The following is a 19,005-nucleotide window of genomic DNA, read 5'->3' as shown; positions in this document are numbered from 1 at the left end:
ACCCCGACTCCCCACTCCACGTGTCCACTCAAGATTCTTTATTCCTGCTTCTGGAGACGTTTTCAGCCGGAAGAGAACTGAACGCTGGACGCAAGGCACACCTGGGACAAATCTGAAAGGGTGCTGATGGTTTCCACACAGTTGGGAGAATCTGAGCACATCAAGTCCTTCAAGCGCACCAAGTCCTGGGGAAGACCGCTGACGCTCACGGCATCCGATTCTGACATACTTGCTAATTTTTCATGAGACGCATCCATTTCAAAATGTGGGGGCCGGAAGGTGATGACGAAAATGTTTGACAGTGCTTGTCCTAACTGTTGAACGATGGAAGGCCTCTTTAAAAAAGCGTAAGTCAGTTAGTAAATGCAGACAAAAAGGGGTTTCCCCCACCCCTCCTCGCATTAGGAAGGCAGCAAAGCTTGCTGCCCTAAATTCTAAAATGTCACTTATCAAGCTGCTAGAAAAACTACCAATTTCAGTCTGAGTATGTCATAGTAACTTGGTTTGGTACTAAACACCAATTTGGATAAAAGTGAGTATGTGCAGCTATTATCCAATTCTCTAAAAGGCTTGGACTTACACCCAGTGAAGGTACTTCTCAGTTTGTCAACCAACGGATACGCAAAAATGTTATTATGGACCTATTAGCTTCCACAAAACACTATTGCCATTTACTTAACCAATACCTGTCATTTGAACACTTCATTACCAAGTCAAATCAGAGAGAGTAAATTTAGTTTGCCTCCCTCATTTCCTGTGCCATATCTATTCTTTCAGGCACCCGGGTTTGAAATTCTGGGGGCATCTTGGCATCCCTCTACCTCACTGTCCACAGGTATTTGCCTACAATTCCTGCTCATTTTTCCTCTAAAAATGTCTTCCTGTGACTCGTGCTTTCTTTCCATCCTGCATCATCCTCGTGACCTCCTCAGGTCTGCAGGGGACCGAGTCCGGACTCTGCTTGGCCATGCAGAGCCTGCACCCTCGTGACCCACCCAGTACTCCCCTGCTCGTGAGATCAGCCCATTTCCCTGCATAGCTGAGGCTCCTGGCCACCTCCGCAACCTGTTCTGCCACGTGCTCCTCTCCTAAAACCGTCCCCTCTACCCACTCATTCATTCAACTTCCTTCAATGTCTTTAGCCTCTCAATGCCCAGTTTGAAGGGAGTCGGTGTTTGCATTTAGAATTTATAAATGTCTCGCGGGGTCCACCTAAGGCTTCTCGACACCCTCTACCACAATCAGGCCAGTGTTGTGTACACAGTAAACACTGACTTGAATAAAATACTGCATGATTTATTTCTATTAAGTTCAGTCACTGTCACTACCCATTTGCCTGGTCTAATCATTTTGTGGAATCACTGAACTGATAAACAGTTTATCGACGATTAGTCATTTTGAATCCATGCCATTATTCCACAAAGTGTGAGTCAGTACGCCAGGGGCCTGCGCTGTGCCGTGGCAGGTACGGCTGCCATTTGCAGAGCTAGCATCCCACGTGGGGGCTGGTTCGAGTCCCGGCTGCTCCACTTCCGACCCAGCATTCTGCTAAGGCGCCTGGGAAAGCAGCGATGATGGCCCAAGTGCTTGGGCCCCTGGCACCCACGTGGACCTGGATGGAGCGCCAGGCTCCTGGTTTCAGCCTGGCCAGCCCCAGCCATCACAGCCACTTGTGGGGTGAACCAGGGATGGAAGCTCCCCTCCTTTCCTTCTTAAAAAAAAAAAAAAAAAAAGCCCACTAAATTGAAGGGGCGGGTACAGCTCAGCTGGCCCCCAGGGTCCAGGTCGCAGGACTTAGGTCACCTATCCCCTCTACAGGGGTCTGGTTGAGGAATCCCCCCGGCCCTGTGCAAACCGCTACCCACCACCCGCACGGAGCCCCCAGACTGAGCCCACTTGGCCACGCTCAGAATCCCCACAAGGACTCCAAGTCGCTGGCCAGCGGAGGGGTCACCGAGGCCAGGCAGAAGCCGACCCCAACTTCCGGCGCTAAGACCCCTTGACCTGAACCCCTGGGGAAGGCCGGGAGTGGGGCCAAGGCGCCTGGCCCCCGGCTCTGCGAGCGGACCCCGGGCACCGGCCTGGCTGCGCGGGCCCGCGATCTCTTCCACGACACTCCCACCTTTCATTTACGTCCTCGCCAGATTTCTGGTAGATTTTAAAACATCAGTTATTGGAATGTTGGGACGGATACTCCAGGGCCATTTAAAGCTGTCTGAAGGCGCACGCCCTGGGAGTGAGGGACCGAAACGCCACCGTTTCCTGTTTAAAGTTTCTTCGAACTTTGCACTTATCTCACGTTCATCCCAAAACCACGCACCAAACTCTCCAAGACGCCAAAGTGTGCTCACTCCGGGGACCCAGAGACCCGCCTGGGCCCACCCTGGCGACTCCGCGGCTTCCTCCCTGCAGACCGAGGGTCGAGAGGCAGCGACAACACCCACCACCCACTCCCAACGACGGCTGCCACAAACTCGCCGGGGGCTCGCGGCTGGAACGCGCCTGTGTGACGCCACCCGCGCTCGCCGGCGAGCGAGCCTCGGCGTCCCTCGTCCTAAAGCGGCGACGTTACGAGAGTGCGAGATCCCCAGGCCGAGCGGCCTGTGCACCCGCAGCCGCGCGCCTCCGCCGGCAGACACACACACACACACTCGGGGCGGAGCGGCCGCCACTGGATGCCGCCCACCTGACGCTTCGGTTGGTCCTCCTCGCGCACCGTCCGGCCAGGCCCACTGCCCGGCGCGGGGGCGGGGCTTCCGGCCGAGCCGCACTTCCGGGAGGGGCGGGACTTCCGGGGCACGTGCCGCGGCGCGCTGTGTGACTGTGGGTCCGGCGCTCCGAGGCGCGTGGCGGGCGGTGTTGGCCGCTGGTGGGATTCTAAACCGTTTGCGAGGTGGGGGTCGCGGAAAAGCCGTTGGAAGGCCGCAGGGAAGGCCGTGTGCGTGGCGTTCCCGTCCCGGCGCCCTCGGTCATGGACTACCGGCGGGTCCTGATGGGCCGGGTGGTGCCCGGCCAGTTCGACGACGCGGACTCCGACAGGTATCGGACGCCGCGGTTCCGATCGTGCGACCCCTTCTCGGGGAGTCCGCAGGGGTTCCTGGCCCGCTCTCGCTTGGCAGCTGTGTTTTCTCTCTTGGGCAGCGCGAATGAAGGCCGCTTGCCGAGTCGGTGCGCCCACGGTGGAGAGGCGGGGTCGGGGAGCGCCGGCCACGGAGAGGAGGGGTCGGGGAGGGCCGGCCACGGAGAGGCGGGGTCGGGGGGGGCCAGCCACGGAGAGGAGGGGTCGGGGAGGGCCGGCCACGGGGAGGCCACGGGGAGGCCACGGGGAGGAGGGGTCGGGGAGGGCCGGCCACGGGGAGGAGGGGTCGGGGGGGGGCCAGCCACGGAGAGGAGGGGTCGGGGAGGGCCGGCCACGGGGAGGCGGGGTCGCAGGGTCGGGGAGCACCGGCCACGGGGAGGAGGGGTCGGGGGGGGGGCAGCCACGGAGAGGAGGGGTCGGGGAGGGCCGGCCACGGGGAGGCCACGGGGAGGAGGGGTCGCAGGGTCGGGGAGGGCCGGCCACGAAGAGGGGGGGTCGCAGGGTCGGGGAGGGCCGGCCACGGAGAGGGGGGGTCGCAGGGTCGGGGAGGGCCGGCCACGGAGAGGGGGGGTCGCAGGGTCGGGGAGGGCCGGCCACGGAGAGGAGGGGTCGGGGGGTCGGGGAGTCCCGGCCGTAGAGAGGCAGCGTCGGGGAGCGCCGGCCACGGAGAGGAGGGGTCGGGGAGCATTGGCTGTGGCGAGGCGGGGTCGGGGAGCGCTGGCCCCGGGGCGTTCTGCGCTGCCCAGGGGTTTGTTGAGCACCTGGGCATGGTAATGGGGTTTGTAGAACTTTATTTTCTATTTGGGAGAGAGGGAAGGCCGTTAAAATAAAAGATATATGCGATGGTATTTTAGAAATCTGGTGGAAAATGGGGTTAAAAGACCTTTATTTTGGTGCAAACTTTTTTAAAAAATAATTAAAGTCAGTTAATATGCAAAGTAGTGCCAGAGTGATTCCGGAAGGGTGAAGCAGGAAGAAGGCACTACCCTAACAAGAGCAGAGGGAGTGGCGTTTCTGGCCCAGGACGCGTGCAAAGGCCCCGGGGTCAGCTGGCAAAGGGACACGAAGAGGCCGGTGTGCCTGGAGCACAGTTAGGGGGATTGGAGGTGGCACTGGGGAGAAGGGTTCAGATACTGTGGAGCCCAGAGTGACCGGGAGGAGGGGCCAGATACTGTGGAGCCCAGAGTGACTGGGGGAGAAGGGTTCAGATACTGTGGAGCCCAGAGTGACCGGGAGGAGGGTTCAGATACTGTGGAGCCCAGAGTGACCCAGAGAAGGGTTCGGATACTGTGGAGCCCAGAGTGACCGGGAGGAGGGGCCAGATACTGTGGAGCCCAGAGTGACCGGGAGGAGGGGCCAGATACTGTGGAGCCCAGAGTGACCGGGAGGAGGGGCCAGATACTGTGGAGCCCAGAGTGACCGGGGGAGAAGGGTTCAGATACTGTGGAGCCCAGAGTGACCGGGGGAGAAGGGCCAGATACTGTGGAGCCCAGAGTGACCGGGCGGTGTTGAGATCACTGTTCTGAGCACTGCAGAAAGTCGTAGGAAGGATTTAGCAAGAGCTTGACGTTGGGTTCAGATTGAGAGGTGCAGGAGATGGTAGTGAAGGGGGCAAGAGTGGACAGAAGCCAAGTTCCGAGGTTCCAGGGTGAAGGATGAGAATGTTGGGGGTCCTGGAGATAGGTTTTAGGTGTCGAAAGGCAAGATCTGGTGGTGGATTAGACATGGAAAAGAGGAAAGAGGAGACCCCTATATTAGAAACAAACCGGGGGCCGGCGCTGTGCACAGCTTCCCTTACCAGTGAGGGTCCCAGCTGCTGCACTTCTCACCCAGCTCCCTGCTGCTGCGCTGCGAAAGCAGTGGAAGATGGGCCAGTGCCTGGGTCCCTGCACCCATGTGGGAGACCCAGATGGGGTTCCTGACGCCTGGCTGTGGCCTGGTCCTGCCCTGGCTGTTGTGGCCATTTGGAGAGTGAACCAGCGGATGAAAGATCTGTGTCTCCCTCTTTTTCAGTCACTCTGTGTTCAAATAAATAATTCTTTAAAAACAAAATGAAATGTATTAAGAGTTACTTTGGAATTCCAGGAAAACCATTTATACTTTAAGGTAAAGATTTATTAATCAATTAGGAATTTTTACAGTAAATATATATATATATATTTAAAGATTTATTTATTTGAAAGGTAGAATTACAGAGAGAGATCTTCCATCCACTGGTTCACTTCCCAGATGGCTGCAAAGGCCAGGGTGGGCCAGGATCTTTTTCTGGGTCTCCCATGTGGCTGCAGGGGCCCAAGCACTTGGGCCAACTTCTACTGCTTCCCCAGGTGCATCCGCAGGGAGCTGGATCAGAAAGGAGCTCCCATAAGATATGCTGGTGTTGCAGCCGGCCCCTTAACCGGCTACTCCACAGCGCTGGCCCCAGTAAATGTGTGTTGACCTCTTTCTACATGTGAGATCTAGTGTTAGGTGGTGTGGATACGTTGGTAAACGTTATCCTAACACAGAGCTTGCACTCTGGCAGAGAAAACTGATATTAGATAATCAGGTCACCGGTCCAAAGGAGATGTGGGTGAAGAATGGGCAGATATCCCTGAGCAAGTGATAGTGGGCTGGGTAGGGTTAGCCAGAGAGAGGAGATTGGGCATTCCAGTTTTGTGGTTACAGATCAGCGGACAGAGGTCTCAGAGAAGTGAAGTGGGAAGAGAGAATCACCCCGCTGGGCTGGTGAAGAACAGAGAGTGGTGACAGTACGCTCATTCATTAGCCTCACAGGATGTCGGGAGCAGAGGCCCGCTGTGCTGCCCTGCGGGTGGTTGTGCCACCTCCACTTCCCCCCGGAGGACTTGTGTTGTCACAGCTAGGGGTGGTGGCATCTGTGGGCAGAGGACAGAGATGCTACTAAGCATCCTGCGGTGGACAGGGTTACCTGGCTAACCGCCTGCCGTTAATTTGACATGCCACTTCTGGTTCTTGACAGCTCAAGGGTCAGCGTGTGGGTAGTTCTGTGACATCCTAGGAAGCAGCAAGTGTGGTGTGATTGTTTGCTCTGGCCCACCCCCTCCTTGGGGATTGGGAGCCCTCCCAGTTAAAATCAATTGATTAATTGGGATTGATGCCTGAATTTACTTGAACGCATGCCTGACTTTTTAAGCTGGCAGTGCCTATCATCAGTTGTGTCATTTCTGTCTTCATTTCTCTTCGTGAGAAGTCAAAGCTTGTAGTACCTCTGTTGAACTTGTTTGATACAGTGTTTTATAAAAATTCACAATGCCAATTAAGTGGAATATTTTCAGAAAATCCACAGTGCTAGCCTGTCTTGAGAAGCTAAAAAAAGCCAGTGACACTTAGTCTGAATTCTCATATGGGAAAAAAGAAAAAAATCCTGTTAGTTGTGCTCCCTTTACCCTAGACTGTCTCTCAGTCCCCACGTGACTCGTTTGTAATACTGGGCTGTGGATTCATGGTTTCCCCCCGGTGTTCACCATTCCCCCTCTTTGTGTGCAGTGGTGATCTGAAGTTCTTTATATAACACTAATCTTGATCTAGTGTGTTGAGTTGCAAAGTAGCATTGAGATCAAGGTACGGCTGCTATAGACTTATTCCCAAACTTTGTGGGGAAGCTTTATTTTTTTCCCTCTCTCCTAGCAGCCCTGTGAATGGTTTTCCTAGAATTAGACCTGGGGTGCTGATTAGAGTGGGTCCATTCAGCAGAAAGTAAAACAATGCATACTTCCTCCCTGCTAGGACTGGGGCATGGAGAGTGAGCCACAGAACTGGGAGACGGGAGACACTGGCATCAAGACCATGGAGCCTATTGGGGGTACATTGTAGGGGGAAGTGTAAAGTTTATCAATGTGTGTTTCATCTATTGTCTCATAGAGAAATGTATCTGAGCCCAATTAGAGGACGTACAAACATGCCAAACCCTTATTTCTAGTGAGAACCCAGACTTGAAGACAGTCAAAGGGGAAGGTGGCGCTCTGTCTGAAGACTTTGAAGGTCATGTGGTTGCGGAGAAGGGCGAAGGTGAGCTAGAAGATGAAGAGGACGAGGACTTTGATGAAGACGACAGTGACTGGGAATGGGATGATGGAGTGGGCCGGCTCACCAGGGGAAATGGCTGGAGTGGCGGGAACAACCCACAGGTATTCTATAAATGGTCCTGTATGTCTTCCTGTCGTCCACTCGTGTCCACTCTGTCTTCAAAAGGCTTTATGGTTCTAGAATTGAGTAATTGAAAGGTTATATCATTCTGTAGCTCCAGCCTTCATGGATTTTCATTCTCTGTCCTTTCCGAATTTCTGAGAATTCCGTGATGGGAATTCTTCCATAATCGGTCCATGTAGAAAGTTATTTAAGGTGTCATAGATTATGAACTTAAAAGTTAGCTCAATTAGGAAAGGGTACACATAGGCAGGTTGCTGCTGACAGACACAAGCTATATGATTGATGGTCATGTAAATAGGTACAGTGTGAAAGATAAAGTGCGGTGTGATAAAAGCCCACAAGTGCTTTGGCCAGCAGTTCTTGTAGGAGTGTGCTAAGACTTATGAGAGTGAGTTCCTGGACTGCTTTGAATAAATTTGCCACAGGACTGAGCAGTGTTTTGCAGCCATAAAGTATGTTGCAGTGGAGGGCTATATTAGGAAGATGGAAGTACGTTCATAACCTGCCATCATCGGCCACGTGCAAAAACAAGTTACCAAACTGCGTAGGGCCTGCGGCTGACGCTGGAAGCCCTCAGTGCGGCCTGAGCACGCAGAGCCGAGGGGTAGCATGTGCAGAAAGCTGCTGGAAGATTGAGGAGGGGAAGAATAACTCAACAGCATTCCTTTGACTGTTCAAACAGCTGCCACATAAACCAGAATGCGACATTTTAAAAGTAACCAAAGAAATTTCACATTACTTGTGGTCTTGTTTTGGTAATTCCTCCATTGTTATGTTGATAAGAATTTGAGCGATTTCAGTGTGATCACTGGTGGGAAAGATGAAGTGTGTGTTTTTAAACATTAACATTAAACATTGAGTGCTGCGATTATAGTGATTAAAATTCTGCCTATGGTTTATACCATCAACATGTATTATATGAATTAAACTTTTTTCCTGAAGTTTGTTTGCACAAGTCTAAGTACTGAACCTCATATTTAATCTTTCCCATTTTTGAGATATTGGGCCCAAAATGAAATTCTTAGAATCAGTTTAATGTTGTTCTTAGCTCTTTGTTATCTACTTTGGAAATAAATGAACATTCTCAAATTTCAAATCTATAACCTAGTCCAATTAAAGAAACACATTTGTTATTTGCAATAATGAGGAATACAATGTAGAGAAGTGAAAAAGCAGATCATAGAGGGTTCTGGCCAGTAGCGTAACCTTCTATTTCAAATGCCTGTAAAAAATCTCTTGAGCAGATGTGATTGGTTCTTACCTTTCTTTAGGGTGTTCCTCTAAGTCCTGAAGCTCAGTAGCTAGCTGTGAACTGAGGAAAAACATGATGTTGAGCCGTAGGCTTGTGTTTACAGCCAGTTGCCTGAAACTCCGGAACTTACTTCTTCTAGGCAAATCGACAGACTGCCCATTGCACTGCAGCCAAAATGTCTACTCCAGCTGACAAAGTCTTACGGAAATTTGAGAATAAAATTAATTTAGGTGAGTGTATTAAACGCATTACCTCACAAGGTTATGAAGAATTTCTTTTTTTTTTTTCCATGTCATACTCAGACTGTGTTTCATGAGAAATTTCTTACTTTAGCTTTTCCTTCACCTCAAATTTAATAAAGAAGTCTTTGTTTATTGGCCCCTACCGACTTTTTTAAATGAAAAACACTTTGCTGAAAATATGAAGTTGAAAGCATTAACATTCTGGATACATACTTGTATAGGGAAGTAATAATCCAAAAAGAGCAGAGTGCGAACTTTCGCAGTGGTGCGCACACTCCCAGCGCCGCGCGTCGCGGCATTCACGTGCTCTAAGCTGTGAAGGGATGCCTGACTTCTGTGGGAAGTGCGTGTCATCTGGTGAGGTCGGTGCCGGAAGCTCCATCCACGTTTGGAGCGGCTGCTTCAAGGAATGCAGCCGAGTGGCTAAAATAAGTCTAGGGGTGCTGCTGGCAATTTTCAGGGGCAAATCAGGCTGAACGATGGAGTTCAGGTGTCCATCATGGAACATGACACTGCGGGGACCACTGATGTCCACAATGGCGTTCAGAAAACGAGGAGGTGCCTCAAGCCAGTGCACAGAGCAATGAGCAGATCCCTGAGGCCCATAGGCTCAACATTCTGAGAAGCCGTGCATTACACAGTTTTGTTAGATCAAGAAAGGGTGTATTCAAATGGTACTGACTCAGTAATAACTCCTGGAGAAAAGATTTATTTAAAAACATGGCTTCAGGAGAAGACGTGCCTGAACCCTTCTTAGGTCTGTTCTTTGATCACCTGCCATAAGAATATGAATTTACGGATGCCCTTTCAAGTTACTGTCTTGTTTTAGCCTTTGTGGTGGGAGCACCTTGGAGTAGGGTGTTGAAAATACTAGAGTATTGAATATAGCATTTCATTTTACTGGAGACTTTTAAGGGTGTGAATCAGAGAGCTGGTGAATGAGACTATTAGACTATTGATATGAACCTTCAAAATGCAAGGTCATATTTTCGTTGTGAACCTCACACTGTCTCATGTAAGGGGTCAGTAAACACTGAGTTAATGAGTCAGTATTTTGGGGTCATCACTGCTGTCCTGGGCCTGTGACTTGAAGTAGAATTAAATTTGGAATCCAGGCAGTTATATTGTCTATATTAGTTATTCAAAATATTACATGAAATTTAACATGTGGATGTAGTTTTGAGGGATTTCCCTTTTTTAAATTGTACATGGTAATGGGGTCCTTTATGATGTTTCATGTTTCATTACATACATACAGTGTGTAATATCCAGATATTTATGCTTTCAAGCATTTAACGTTTCTTTATAGTGAAAACATCCAAAAATCATCTAGACTTTTTTTTTTAACAGAAAAATGTACCATAAGTTAACATTACCTGTCTCTACCCTCCTGTGCGCTGGAACCCCAGAACTCCTCACTCCCTTCTAGCAGTAACCTAGTATTCCTCAATTAGTCTTTCCCCACCAGCCCTCCCTCCCCGCTTCCTCCCCAGCATCTGGGAGTAACCAGTATAGTTTTAATTCTGTGAGATCAGTTTTTTCTTGGACTCCACATGAGTGAGATCTTGATATTTGCCTTTCTGTGCTTAGCTTGTGTCACTTAACATAATGGCCCTAAGCCCATCCATACTGTTCCACATAACAAGATTTCATCCTTTTTTATAGATGAGTGATAGACGAGGGATTCCATATCTTGAATTCTGTGGCTCAACAGTTACAACAGTAGCAGTGAAAGTAACAGTAACTTAAACTTATGAAACAATACAACATAGTGCTTACCTTTAAGTACATTACATTTTTTCCGGTTACTGAAATCTAGCTATGACTCAACAGTTAAGAAAATACGGAAGGGCAGAAAGAGGGAGTCCTATTCAGAAAGACTTATGTCCGTTTTGTCTTATGTATTGTTTACATGGTGCGTCTTTTGTATTTTCAGATAAGCTGTATGTTACTGACGCTGTCATAAATAAAGTCACTGAGAAGTCTAGACAGAAGGAAGCAGATATGTAAGTAATGTTTTAATCATCAGCATGCATGCGAGGCACCAATTCTGGACCAAGTAGCATCCAGGTCATAACTCTTCTGCAAAGGATATTCATTTGTGTCCTTTGATCTTAAATGGAGGTAGCTAATGTAGTCTTTGTAAATGGGAAATATTGAATGAGTCTTCTTAAGAAATAGGTGCTGAAACCGGAATCTTGTGAATTCACACTTATGCTCTCATGAGGGGAACTGTAGATTCCAATTTATATTGAATGCTTTCATCTTCAAACTAACTGTGAAAATGTTCCCTCTTTAAAATTTATTAAAAATTGTTTCCTTCCGCGAAGTATTTTTAAAAATTAAAGAGAAGTCTAAAAACTATAACTGTTCTCAAAGTCAGTTGTTTAAGATCTGCCTGACTTTTTTTGTATGTCAGTAACTTTACTATTATTACTCAGATACTATAGAAAGTAACACTAAGATAATACAATTGGCAGTTTAGTATTGAACTTAAAAATCAGTTTATCCTGATTTATTGCTTTGCCCAAGAGATGCCAGCTTTTTGAGAAACAGTCATAATCACTTGTTTCACTGTAGTGTCTTTTAAATTTTTATGCTTCAATCATCATTAGTTTAGGCTAGTGTGCTAGACTGAGCCCCCCAGTGTGTAAGCTTAAGCAAACCAGAGTCTGTATTTGAAGGCTTTCTTGAAATGATAGAAATGTGTGTCTTTGTAGAAAATGACTCTAAAGACAATGTCTTACAACTGATTTTAGTTCTGAGCTATGCCAAAATGAAGATTTGAGGGACAGTATTTCTCTAGCATAGCTCTACTCTAGCTATTATTTATGTTTCTGGAATATGGAGAGACTTTTCTCTTTTTCTTAGTACATATATACTCCTTTTGCCCTACAAAATGAATTCCATATTCTGGAGAAATGAAGGAAGCTTCCGAGTAAAGAATCTACAATCAACTTATGACATCTGTTACTAAAAAACAGTATCCATTTAGGAATTTTCAAGAAATAATTATGTATTTAGCAGCTTTTTATCTTGGCTTCTCAGAATCTTGAATATATGTCAGCTGTTTTTATTTTTTTTCTGGTTAGGTATCGCATCAAGGATAAGGCAGACAGAGCGACAGTAGAACAGGTACCATATAAAAGTGTTGCAAGCTTATTTTTGATTACTCTTTCTTTTCTCTGGATTATACTTTGCTTTCACCTCCTTGCTTACTGCCAATGTTATGTAAAATTGCTGCTGTATAAATCACTGCTTTTGACAGTTTTCATCGCGGAGATGGGTAGGCTGTTGGTAGATCAGGCAGTGTCCATGGCCCAGTGAATTCATCAGGCAGTGCCTTCCTCTTCTTGGAGGGAGTATGGGAGTGAGTAGACCCAGGATCTCTCCTAAGCAAGGTCTGTAGGGACTTTGAGAACTTTCCAGAAGACAAGTTGAGTATCTGCCATAGGCAGGTGTATGGGACTGAGAGTGAGAGAGACAGGCAGTGCCTTCAGATTTCCAGTTAGAAATCCTTTTCTTTGTTTGGAAATTGCGCCTGTTGTATTCTTTCTACTCCAGAATGGGGAGAAGTTGGCCCCTGGTTTTCCCATTTACAGAGGGATGTCACTGAATGTTGGCATTGGCCAGGGGTCGATGTAGAAGAAGTGACAGTTATGACATCGCCCCTTTCTCTGCCCACGCATACTTCACACACACACAGGTGGGCAGTAGCCTCTCCCACCTGTGGTTCCTGAATAAGCACCCCTCTATCATCCACCTTCTCCCTAAAGGTTAGCACCTAACCTAGGTCCCAGACCGTTCGTACAGGTAAAGAATCTACTGCAGGTAGGAGTAGGGTCTGGGGTCTGTGTCTTTATTGTCCTCTCATTTGTTTTGTGTGATTTGTTTCTGAGATTGGAAACAAAATATGGTCCAGCTGAGAGAGATGAGGCAGCCTTAACTTTTCAGCAATCGTAAAATAACCAAGGCAGGAATTTTGGATGCTGGAATGTTTAACTTGATTGAGTCATAAGCTTGCTGTCTTATCTATCTATATATTTATTGAAGTTTATTTGGGAGATAACTCATGCTCCTATCTGCTAATTGATTCCCCAAATGCCTGTGGTGGCTTGGGCTGGGCCAAGACTTGGGAATTCAGTCTAGATGTCCCACATGGGTGGCGAGAACTTGTTACTTGAGCCATCACCACTGCTTTCCTGGGTCTGCATTACCAGGAACTTGGTGTCAGGAGCCAGAGTTGAGCATTGAACCTAGACACTCCAACACGGGGATACGGTCATCTTAACTGGCATCCTGTTTCATTTGAGAATCTGGAATCGGGAGCAGAACCAGGACTCTAACCAAAGCACTCTAAGACACAATGCAGGTGTCTTAAATCCTAAGCCAAAGACCCAGCTCTTAAGTTGTCTTTTAAAAAATAGACACATCTCTCTAACTTTTTCATTTTTCTATTTGTATTTGAGCCATTTGATGTGTTACTTCTTCCTGTGCCCCTTACCTGTCCTAACTACCAATGTTTCTTAAATACCAATATTTTTTAAAGATACATCTTTTTTAAAGATGCATTTTTATTTATTTGAAAGGCAGAGTTAGAGAGGGAGAGACAGACAGAGATCTTCCATCTGCTGGTTCACTCCCCAGGTGGCTGTAACTGCCAGGGTTGTGCCAGGCCAAAGCCAGGGCCCCAGAGCTTCTTCTGGATCTCCCACATGGCTGCAGGGACCCAAGCACTTGGACCATCTTTTACTGCTTTCCCAGCGGCATTAGCAGGGAGCTGGATTAGAAGTGGAGCAGTCAGGTTTCAAACTGGTTGGACTGGTTCCTATATGGAATGCTGGCATTGCAAGTGGCAGTTTAACCTGCTATGCCACAACAGCAGCCCCCTCTCTCTCTCTTTTTTTTTTTAAATTTAATGATTTATTTATTTGTTTGAAATGGAGCTTTTCTATCCACTGGTTCATTCAATGGCCTGTGGTTGGGCCAGGTCAAAGCCTGGAGCCAGAAACTTCTTCAGGTCTCCAATGTGGGTCACAGGGGCCCAAGCACTGGGGCCATCCTCTGCTGCTTTCCTAGACACATTAGCAGGGAGCTGGATCAGAAGTGGAGCAGCTGGGTCTCAAGCCAACAACCATATGGGATGCCAGCATAGCAGATGGCAGCTTTACCTGCAACACCACAATATTTATTTTCTTTTTTAAAGATTTATTTATTTATTTGAAAGTCAGAGTTACACAGAGAGAAGGAGAGGCAGAGAGAGAGAGAGAGAGAGAAGTTTTCCATCTGTTGGTTCACTCCTCAATTGGTCGCAACGGCCGGAGCTGCGCCAACCTGGAGCCAGGTCTCCCACGCGGTTGCAGGGGCCCAAGGACTTGGGCCATCTTCTACTGCTTTTCCAGGCTATAACAGGGAGCTGGATTGGAAGTGGAGCAGCTGGGACTCGAACCAGCACCCATATGGGAATACCAGCACTGCAGGTGGCAGCTTTACCCACCACACCACAGTGCCGGCCCTGGCCCTACCAATATTTCAAACGTGCAAGTGTCTACCTAGATTCCTGTACACACCCAGCTTGTTCTCCCTCTTTATTTACCTGTGAAATTGAGAAGGAATGGAAATCCCTGCCTATTCACTCACTTGCCTTTTTCAAAATCGTTTTTATTTTTATTTATTTTTTTTTTTTTGAAAGACAAAGATCTGCTTTCTGACTTCTCACAACAGCCAGGCTGGGCCAGGCTGAAGTCAGGAGCCTGAAACTCGATCCATGTCTTCCACGTTGGTGGCAGGGACCCATGTACTTGAACCATCACTTGCAGGGTGCACATTAGCAGAAAGCTGCATCAAAAAACTGTGTAACCAAGACTTGAGCCAGGCACTCTGATGGGGAATGTGGGTGTCCCCAGCAGTGACAGCCACTGCTCCAAATGCCCACCTGCTTGCCTTTAATTCTCTTAGTTGAAATGGTTGTGGTTTTATAGTGTCCCAAGATTCTTTGTGTACATTATCTTTAGGTTTTGGCATGGCCTCTCCCACCTTGTCAGCAGAAAGACCCTAGAATTGAATCAGGCTTGGTCAGCTGACACTGCCTCATTTCATGAAGAGCTGTCTCAGACACGCATCTGAGCGCATCAGCTTCGGAGAGGAGCAAGGGTGGACCTCAAATTCATCACCTTCTTTTTTTAGAGGACCTTGAAATCCTTTTTTACTCAAGGTTGAGTCTGTGACTGAAGGAAAGCCTTAATATATTCATCTTTAGGGGTACGTAGACTCCTTGCTTAAAGAGCCAAATAAAGGATGGTGTTGTGGCATAGCGGGTTAAGTCACTGCCTGCAACACCAGCATCGCATATGGGCACTGGTGACTGTCCTGGCTGCTCCACTTCTATCCCAGCTCCCTGCTAATGGACCTGGAAAAGCAGCAACAGGTGGTCCAGGTCCTTGGGCCCCTGCACCTACAGAGGAGACCGAAACAAAGCTCCTGGCTCCTGGTTTCAGCCTGGCCCAGCCCTGGCTGTTGTGGCCATATGAGGAGTGAATCAATAGTTGAACAATTTCTTTCTGTGTTGCCCCCTCCAACATCCCTGTAACTCTGCCTTTCAAATAAACAAATCTTGGGGGGGGGGGCGGGGAGTGGCCAAATAAGAGATCATTTAGAATTCTAGGTCACATATAGGTAAATATTCTTTTTTTTTTTTTTTTAGCAACTTTTTAAACATGGAGATCATGCTTACCTTGCAGGATGTGGTCTAGCTTTGGCCGTGAGCCATAGGATGCTGACCTCTCATTTGAAGCTGCTTGTCTAGGGGACAGCATTGTAGCACAGCAGGCTCAGCTGCTGCTTACGTTAGCATCCCATTTTGGGGTACTGGTTCAAGTCCCAGCTGCTCCACTCTGATGCAGTTCCCTGCTAATTGGGCCTGGGAAGGCAGTGGATGATGACCCCTGTCACCTAGTTAGGAGACCAGGATTAAGTCTTGGCTCCTGGTTTCACCCTGGCCCAAACCTGGCTGTTGCAGCTATCTGGGGAGAGAACCAGTGGATGGAAGATTGCTCTCTTTGTCTCGTCCTCCTTCTCTGTCATTCTGCCTTTCAAATAAATAGAATAAATGTTTAAAAAAATGCTTGTCTGATATGGTTGTTATTTAGCACTTTAGTTGTGGCTATTCTGAATTGAGACAAACTGTATATAAAATATACACTATATTTGAAGACTTAGTTTTAAAAAGTGTTAAATATCTAATGACTTATTGATTTTATGTTGAAATTAGAATGTTTTAGCTATATTGGATCAAATAAAATAATTTCACCTGTTTTTAGTTTTAATGAAGAGACTAGAAAAAGTAAAATTGATTATGTGGTTTGAATTATATGTCTATCAACTAGCATTGGCCTAGAGTCAGTTACTGCTGCCCTTGACTAGGTGAACTTTTATAAAGTGCTCCTAGTTTCCTTCTTTCCTTTTTTAAAGGTTTGTTTTATTTATTAGAAAGAGTTACAGAGAGAGGCAGAGAGAGAAGTCTTCCATCCACTGGTTCACTCCCCAGATGGCTGCAATGGCCGGAGCTGAGCCAATCCAAAGTCAGGAGCCAGGAGCTTCCTTTGGGTCTCCCATGTGGGTGCAAGTGGCCCAAGGACTTGGGCCATCTTCTACTGCTTTCCCAGGCCACAGCAGAGAGCTGGATGGGAAGTGGAGCAGCCGGGACTTGAACCAGCGCCCATATGGGATGCCGGCACTTCAGGCCAGGGCTTTAACCCACTGTGCCTCAGTATCAGCCCCGTCTAGGTGACCTTTGATTACCATTACTGCTGCCCCACAGCACCGGCCCACAGCACCATGATTACCATGACTGGGTAAACTTACTGATTTGTTTCCTCTGGTTCCTTTGGCCTTTACCTCACATTTTATTTACTAAAAATTAGAGTGAATAAAAAGACCATAGGGAGCCAGCATTGTGGCACAGCAGATTAAGCTACTGTCAGCAGTGCCAGCATCCCATGTGAGCACTGGTTCAAATCCTGGCTCCTCCACTTCTGATCCAGCTCCCTGCTAAGGCACCTGGGAAAGCAATGGAAAATGGCATAAGTGCTTGGGCTCCTGCACCCATGTGGGAGACCCAGATGGAGATCCACGGTCCTGGCTTCAATCTAGGCCAGCCCCAGCCATTGCACCCATTTAGGGAGTAAACCAGCAGATAGAAGACTTTTCTCTCTCTCTGTAACTTTGCCTTTCAAATAAAATAAATAAATCTTAAAAAGCAGAAAACATCATAATAGCAAATCTCACTTAGTCGACCAAGTTAATGTAGTACAGGTAAGCCCTTCAGCTTATTGTCATGAATGAGCCAGATTCGGTGTTAGCTTTTTAAACTTACTACTTTGCATTTCCTTTTAGGTTTTGGATCCCAGAACAAGAATGATTTTATTCAAGATGTTGACCAGAGGGATCATATCAGAGATTAATGGCTGTATTAGCACAGGAAAAGAAGTAAGCTTTTCTTTGGAGTATTTTCATGTTTCCTTATTTCAGATCCAAATTAATTTAAGGCATTTAGTAACAAATTGTGCCTTTAAAGAAAAGGAAAACAAAGCCATGCATAAGTCAAGATAGTTCACTGCATGTTTCAGAAACTGGCTTTGTGAGTAGTCGAGAGCTGTGTATGTGACCATCCCTTTTCACTACAATTACTGCATTGTGTCATGGGGCCTACCTGGTTGTGGCCAGCAGTCAGCTTAGATGGTCAGATTATTGTGGGCCTGAACCCTCGTTTTTAAAGTTACTCACAGGGGAAGGGGTTTACGATCTCATCTCTGTGAGTCAGTGAGTCTTGTTTTGTTGTTTTTTTCTTCGTACATGCCTATAGAGAAAGACATGGTGGTGTTTAATTTAGCAACTCATTGTGTGGAAATTAGTGTATGTAAGAATGTCATGTTAAGTTCTGAGTGTGTTTCTGCTGTATTTTACAGTCTGTGTGCAGTCAGGTCTCACGCAGCAGTTGGATGCACTCTGAGAAGTGACACTGACTGCAAACACTGTCTCCTGCTTTTGACGCAGATCACATCTGCCCGTGTGCAAGCTAGGGTGGCCACAGTGCAGTCTTCTGGGACCACCGTCGTGGACGTGGTCTATCATTAGGACTTTGACGATACTTTGGAGACATATTTACTGTACTTTTTGATATAATATTTTATATTTTAATTCACTTCAAAAGATAGTGATATGTTTAGCCATGTTAGTTCACTTGACATTTGAAGTTAAAATCAAATAGATTGGAAAAAATGAAACCATTAATGGTTATTTAACACAGTCTTCATTTTTTTTTTTTTAACTCAAAATAGGCTAATGTATACCATGCTAGCACAGCAAATGGAGAGAGCAGAGCAATCAAAATCTATAAAACTTCCATTTTGGTGTTCAAAGATCGGGATAAATATGTAAGTGGGGAATTCAGGTGAGCACAGACTTTTTTTTCCTGTTCATCTAATTTCTGTTCTGTAAAACATTTAAACAGAATAATGGAATAACTGAGATTAAAATTTTTCTTGTTCAAGATTTCGTCATGGCTATTGTAAAGGAAACCCTCGAAAAATGGTGAAAACCTGGGCAGAAAAAGAAATGAGGAACTTAATCAGGTCAGTGTCGGGGGTGGGGGCAGTGTGTGCTGTGCCCTGCACATCCCAGCATGGCTCTGCCCAGTGGAGGGACTCGCTGGGGCCATTAAGTTCCATTAGATCTGCTGTGTTAAGTAGAAGGAAGAAATAAATTGTTGGACAAATGGAAACTGCCCAGTCTGTGTTCTCAGAGGCCACCATAGAAGCGTTGTGCCGTAATTCATCTTGCTCAGTGAAGCTGGGTTGTTTGAAGAGCCTTGTAGGCCATGTGAAAACAGGTAGAAGGATAGGAAGGAACTGTTCCTGGGTTTAAACAGGAAGTGACACAGTCGGGTGGTGGTAATGATGTGTCACTTTTTAATTTGTGTTGGAGTTTTTTTAGACAAATCATGTTAGGTCCTAAGTGCTTTTATTTATTTATTTATATGAAAGTCACAGTTACACAGAGAGAGAAGGAGACGCAGAGAGAGAAAGAGAAGTCTTTCACCAAGCTGGTTCACTCTTCAGTTGGCTGCAACAGCCAGAGTTGTGTGGATCTGAAGCCAGGAGCCAGGAGCTTCTTCTGGGTCTCACACATGGGTGCTGGGGCCCAAGGACCTGGGCTATCCTCTGCTGCTTTCCCAGGCCATAGCAGAGAGCTGGATTGGAAGT

General features: G+C 47.2%; 2 protein-coding genes across 22 annotated transcripts in view; one reads left to right on the top strand and one right to left on the bottom strand.

Moving 5' to 3' along the window:
• Positions 1-2,812, bottom strand: part of CAGE1 (cancer antigen 1) — a 53,481-nt gene extending 50,669 nt beyond the window's left edge. For 11 of the 21 annotated variants that reach the window (XM_051855864.2, XM_017344881.3, XM_051855866.2 and 8 more), the window contains exons 1-2: positions 2,687-2,809; positions 102-335 (exon numbers count right to left, since the gene is read on the bottom strand). In XM_051855864.2, coding sequence (XP_051711824.2) covers positions 102-257 — 156 coding nt within the window. In that variant the 5' untranslated portion in view covers positions 258-335; positions 2,687-2,809. Of the gene's footprint in view, positions 1-101; positions 336-2,122; positions 2,652-2,686 lie in introns of those variants that run through there. The other 10 variants (XM_070074438.1, XM_070074441.1, XM_070074439.1 and 7 more) reach the window with 6 other exon arrangements.
• Positions 2,813-2,905: 93 nt separating this feature from the next.
• RIOK1 (RIO kinase 1) overlaps positions 2,906-19,005 on the top strand; it is a 28,777-nt gene continuing 12,677 nt past the window's right edge. The window contains exons 1-8 of the mRNA XM_002714161.5: positions 2,906-3,039; positions 7,020-7,227; positions 8,641-8,731; positions 10,680-10,749; positions 11,836-11,878; positions 17,138-17,230; positions 18,082-18,194; positions 18,295-18,375. Coding sequence (XP_002714207.2) covers positions 2,972-3,039; positions 7,020-7,227; positions 8,641-8,731; positions 10,680-10,749; positions 11,836-11,878; positions 17,138-17,230; positions 18,082-18,194; positions 18,295-18,375 — 767 coding nt within the window. The 5' untranslated portion in view covers positions 2,906-2,971. The remainder of the gene's footprint in view (positions 3,040-7,019; positions 7,228-8,640; positions 8,732-10,679; positions 10,750-11,835; positions 11,879-17,137; positions 17,231-18,081; positions 18,195-18,294; positions 18,376-19,005) is intronic.

Source organism: Oryctolagus cuniculus, chromosome 5 (genome assembly GCF_964237555.1).
Source record: "Oryctolagus cuniculus chromosome 5, mOryCun1.1, whole genome shotgun sequence".
Lineage (NCBI taxonomy): Eukaryota > Metazoa > Chordata > Mammalia > Lagomorpha > Leporidae > Oryctolagus > Oryctolagus cuniculus.
The sequence above is the reverse complement of the archived record's forward strand: the minus strand, read 5'-3'. Positions and strand labels throughout refer to the sequence as shown.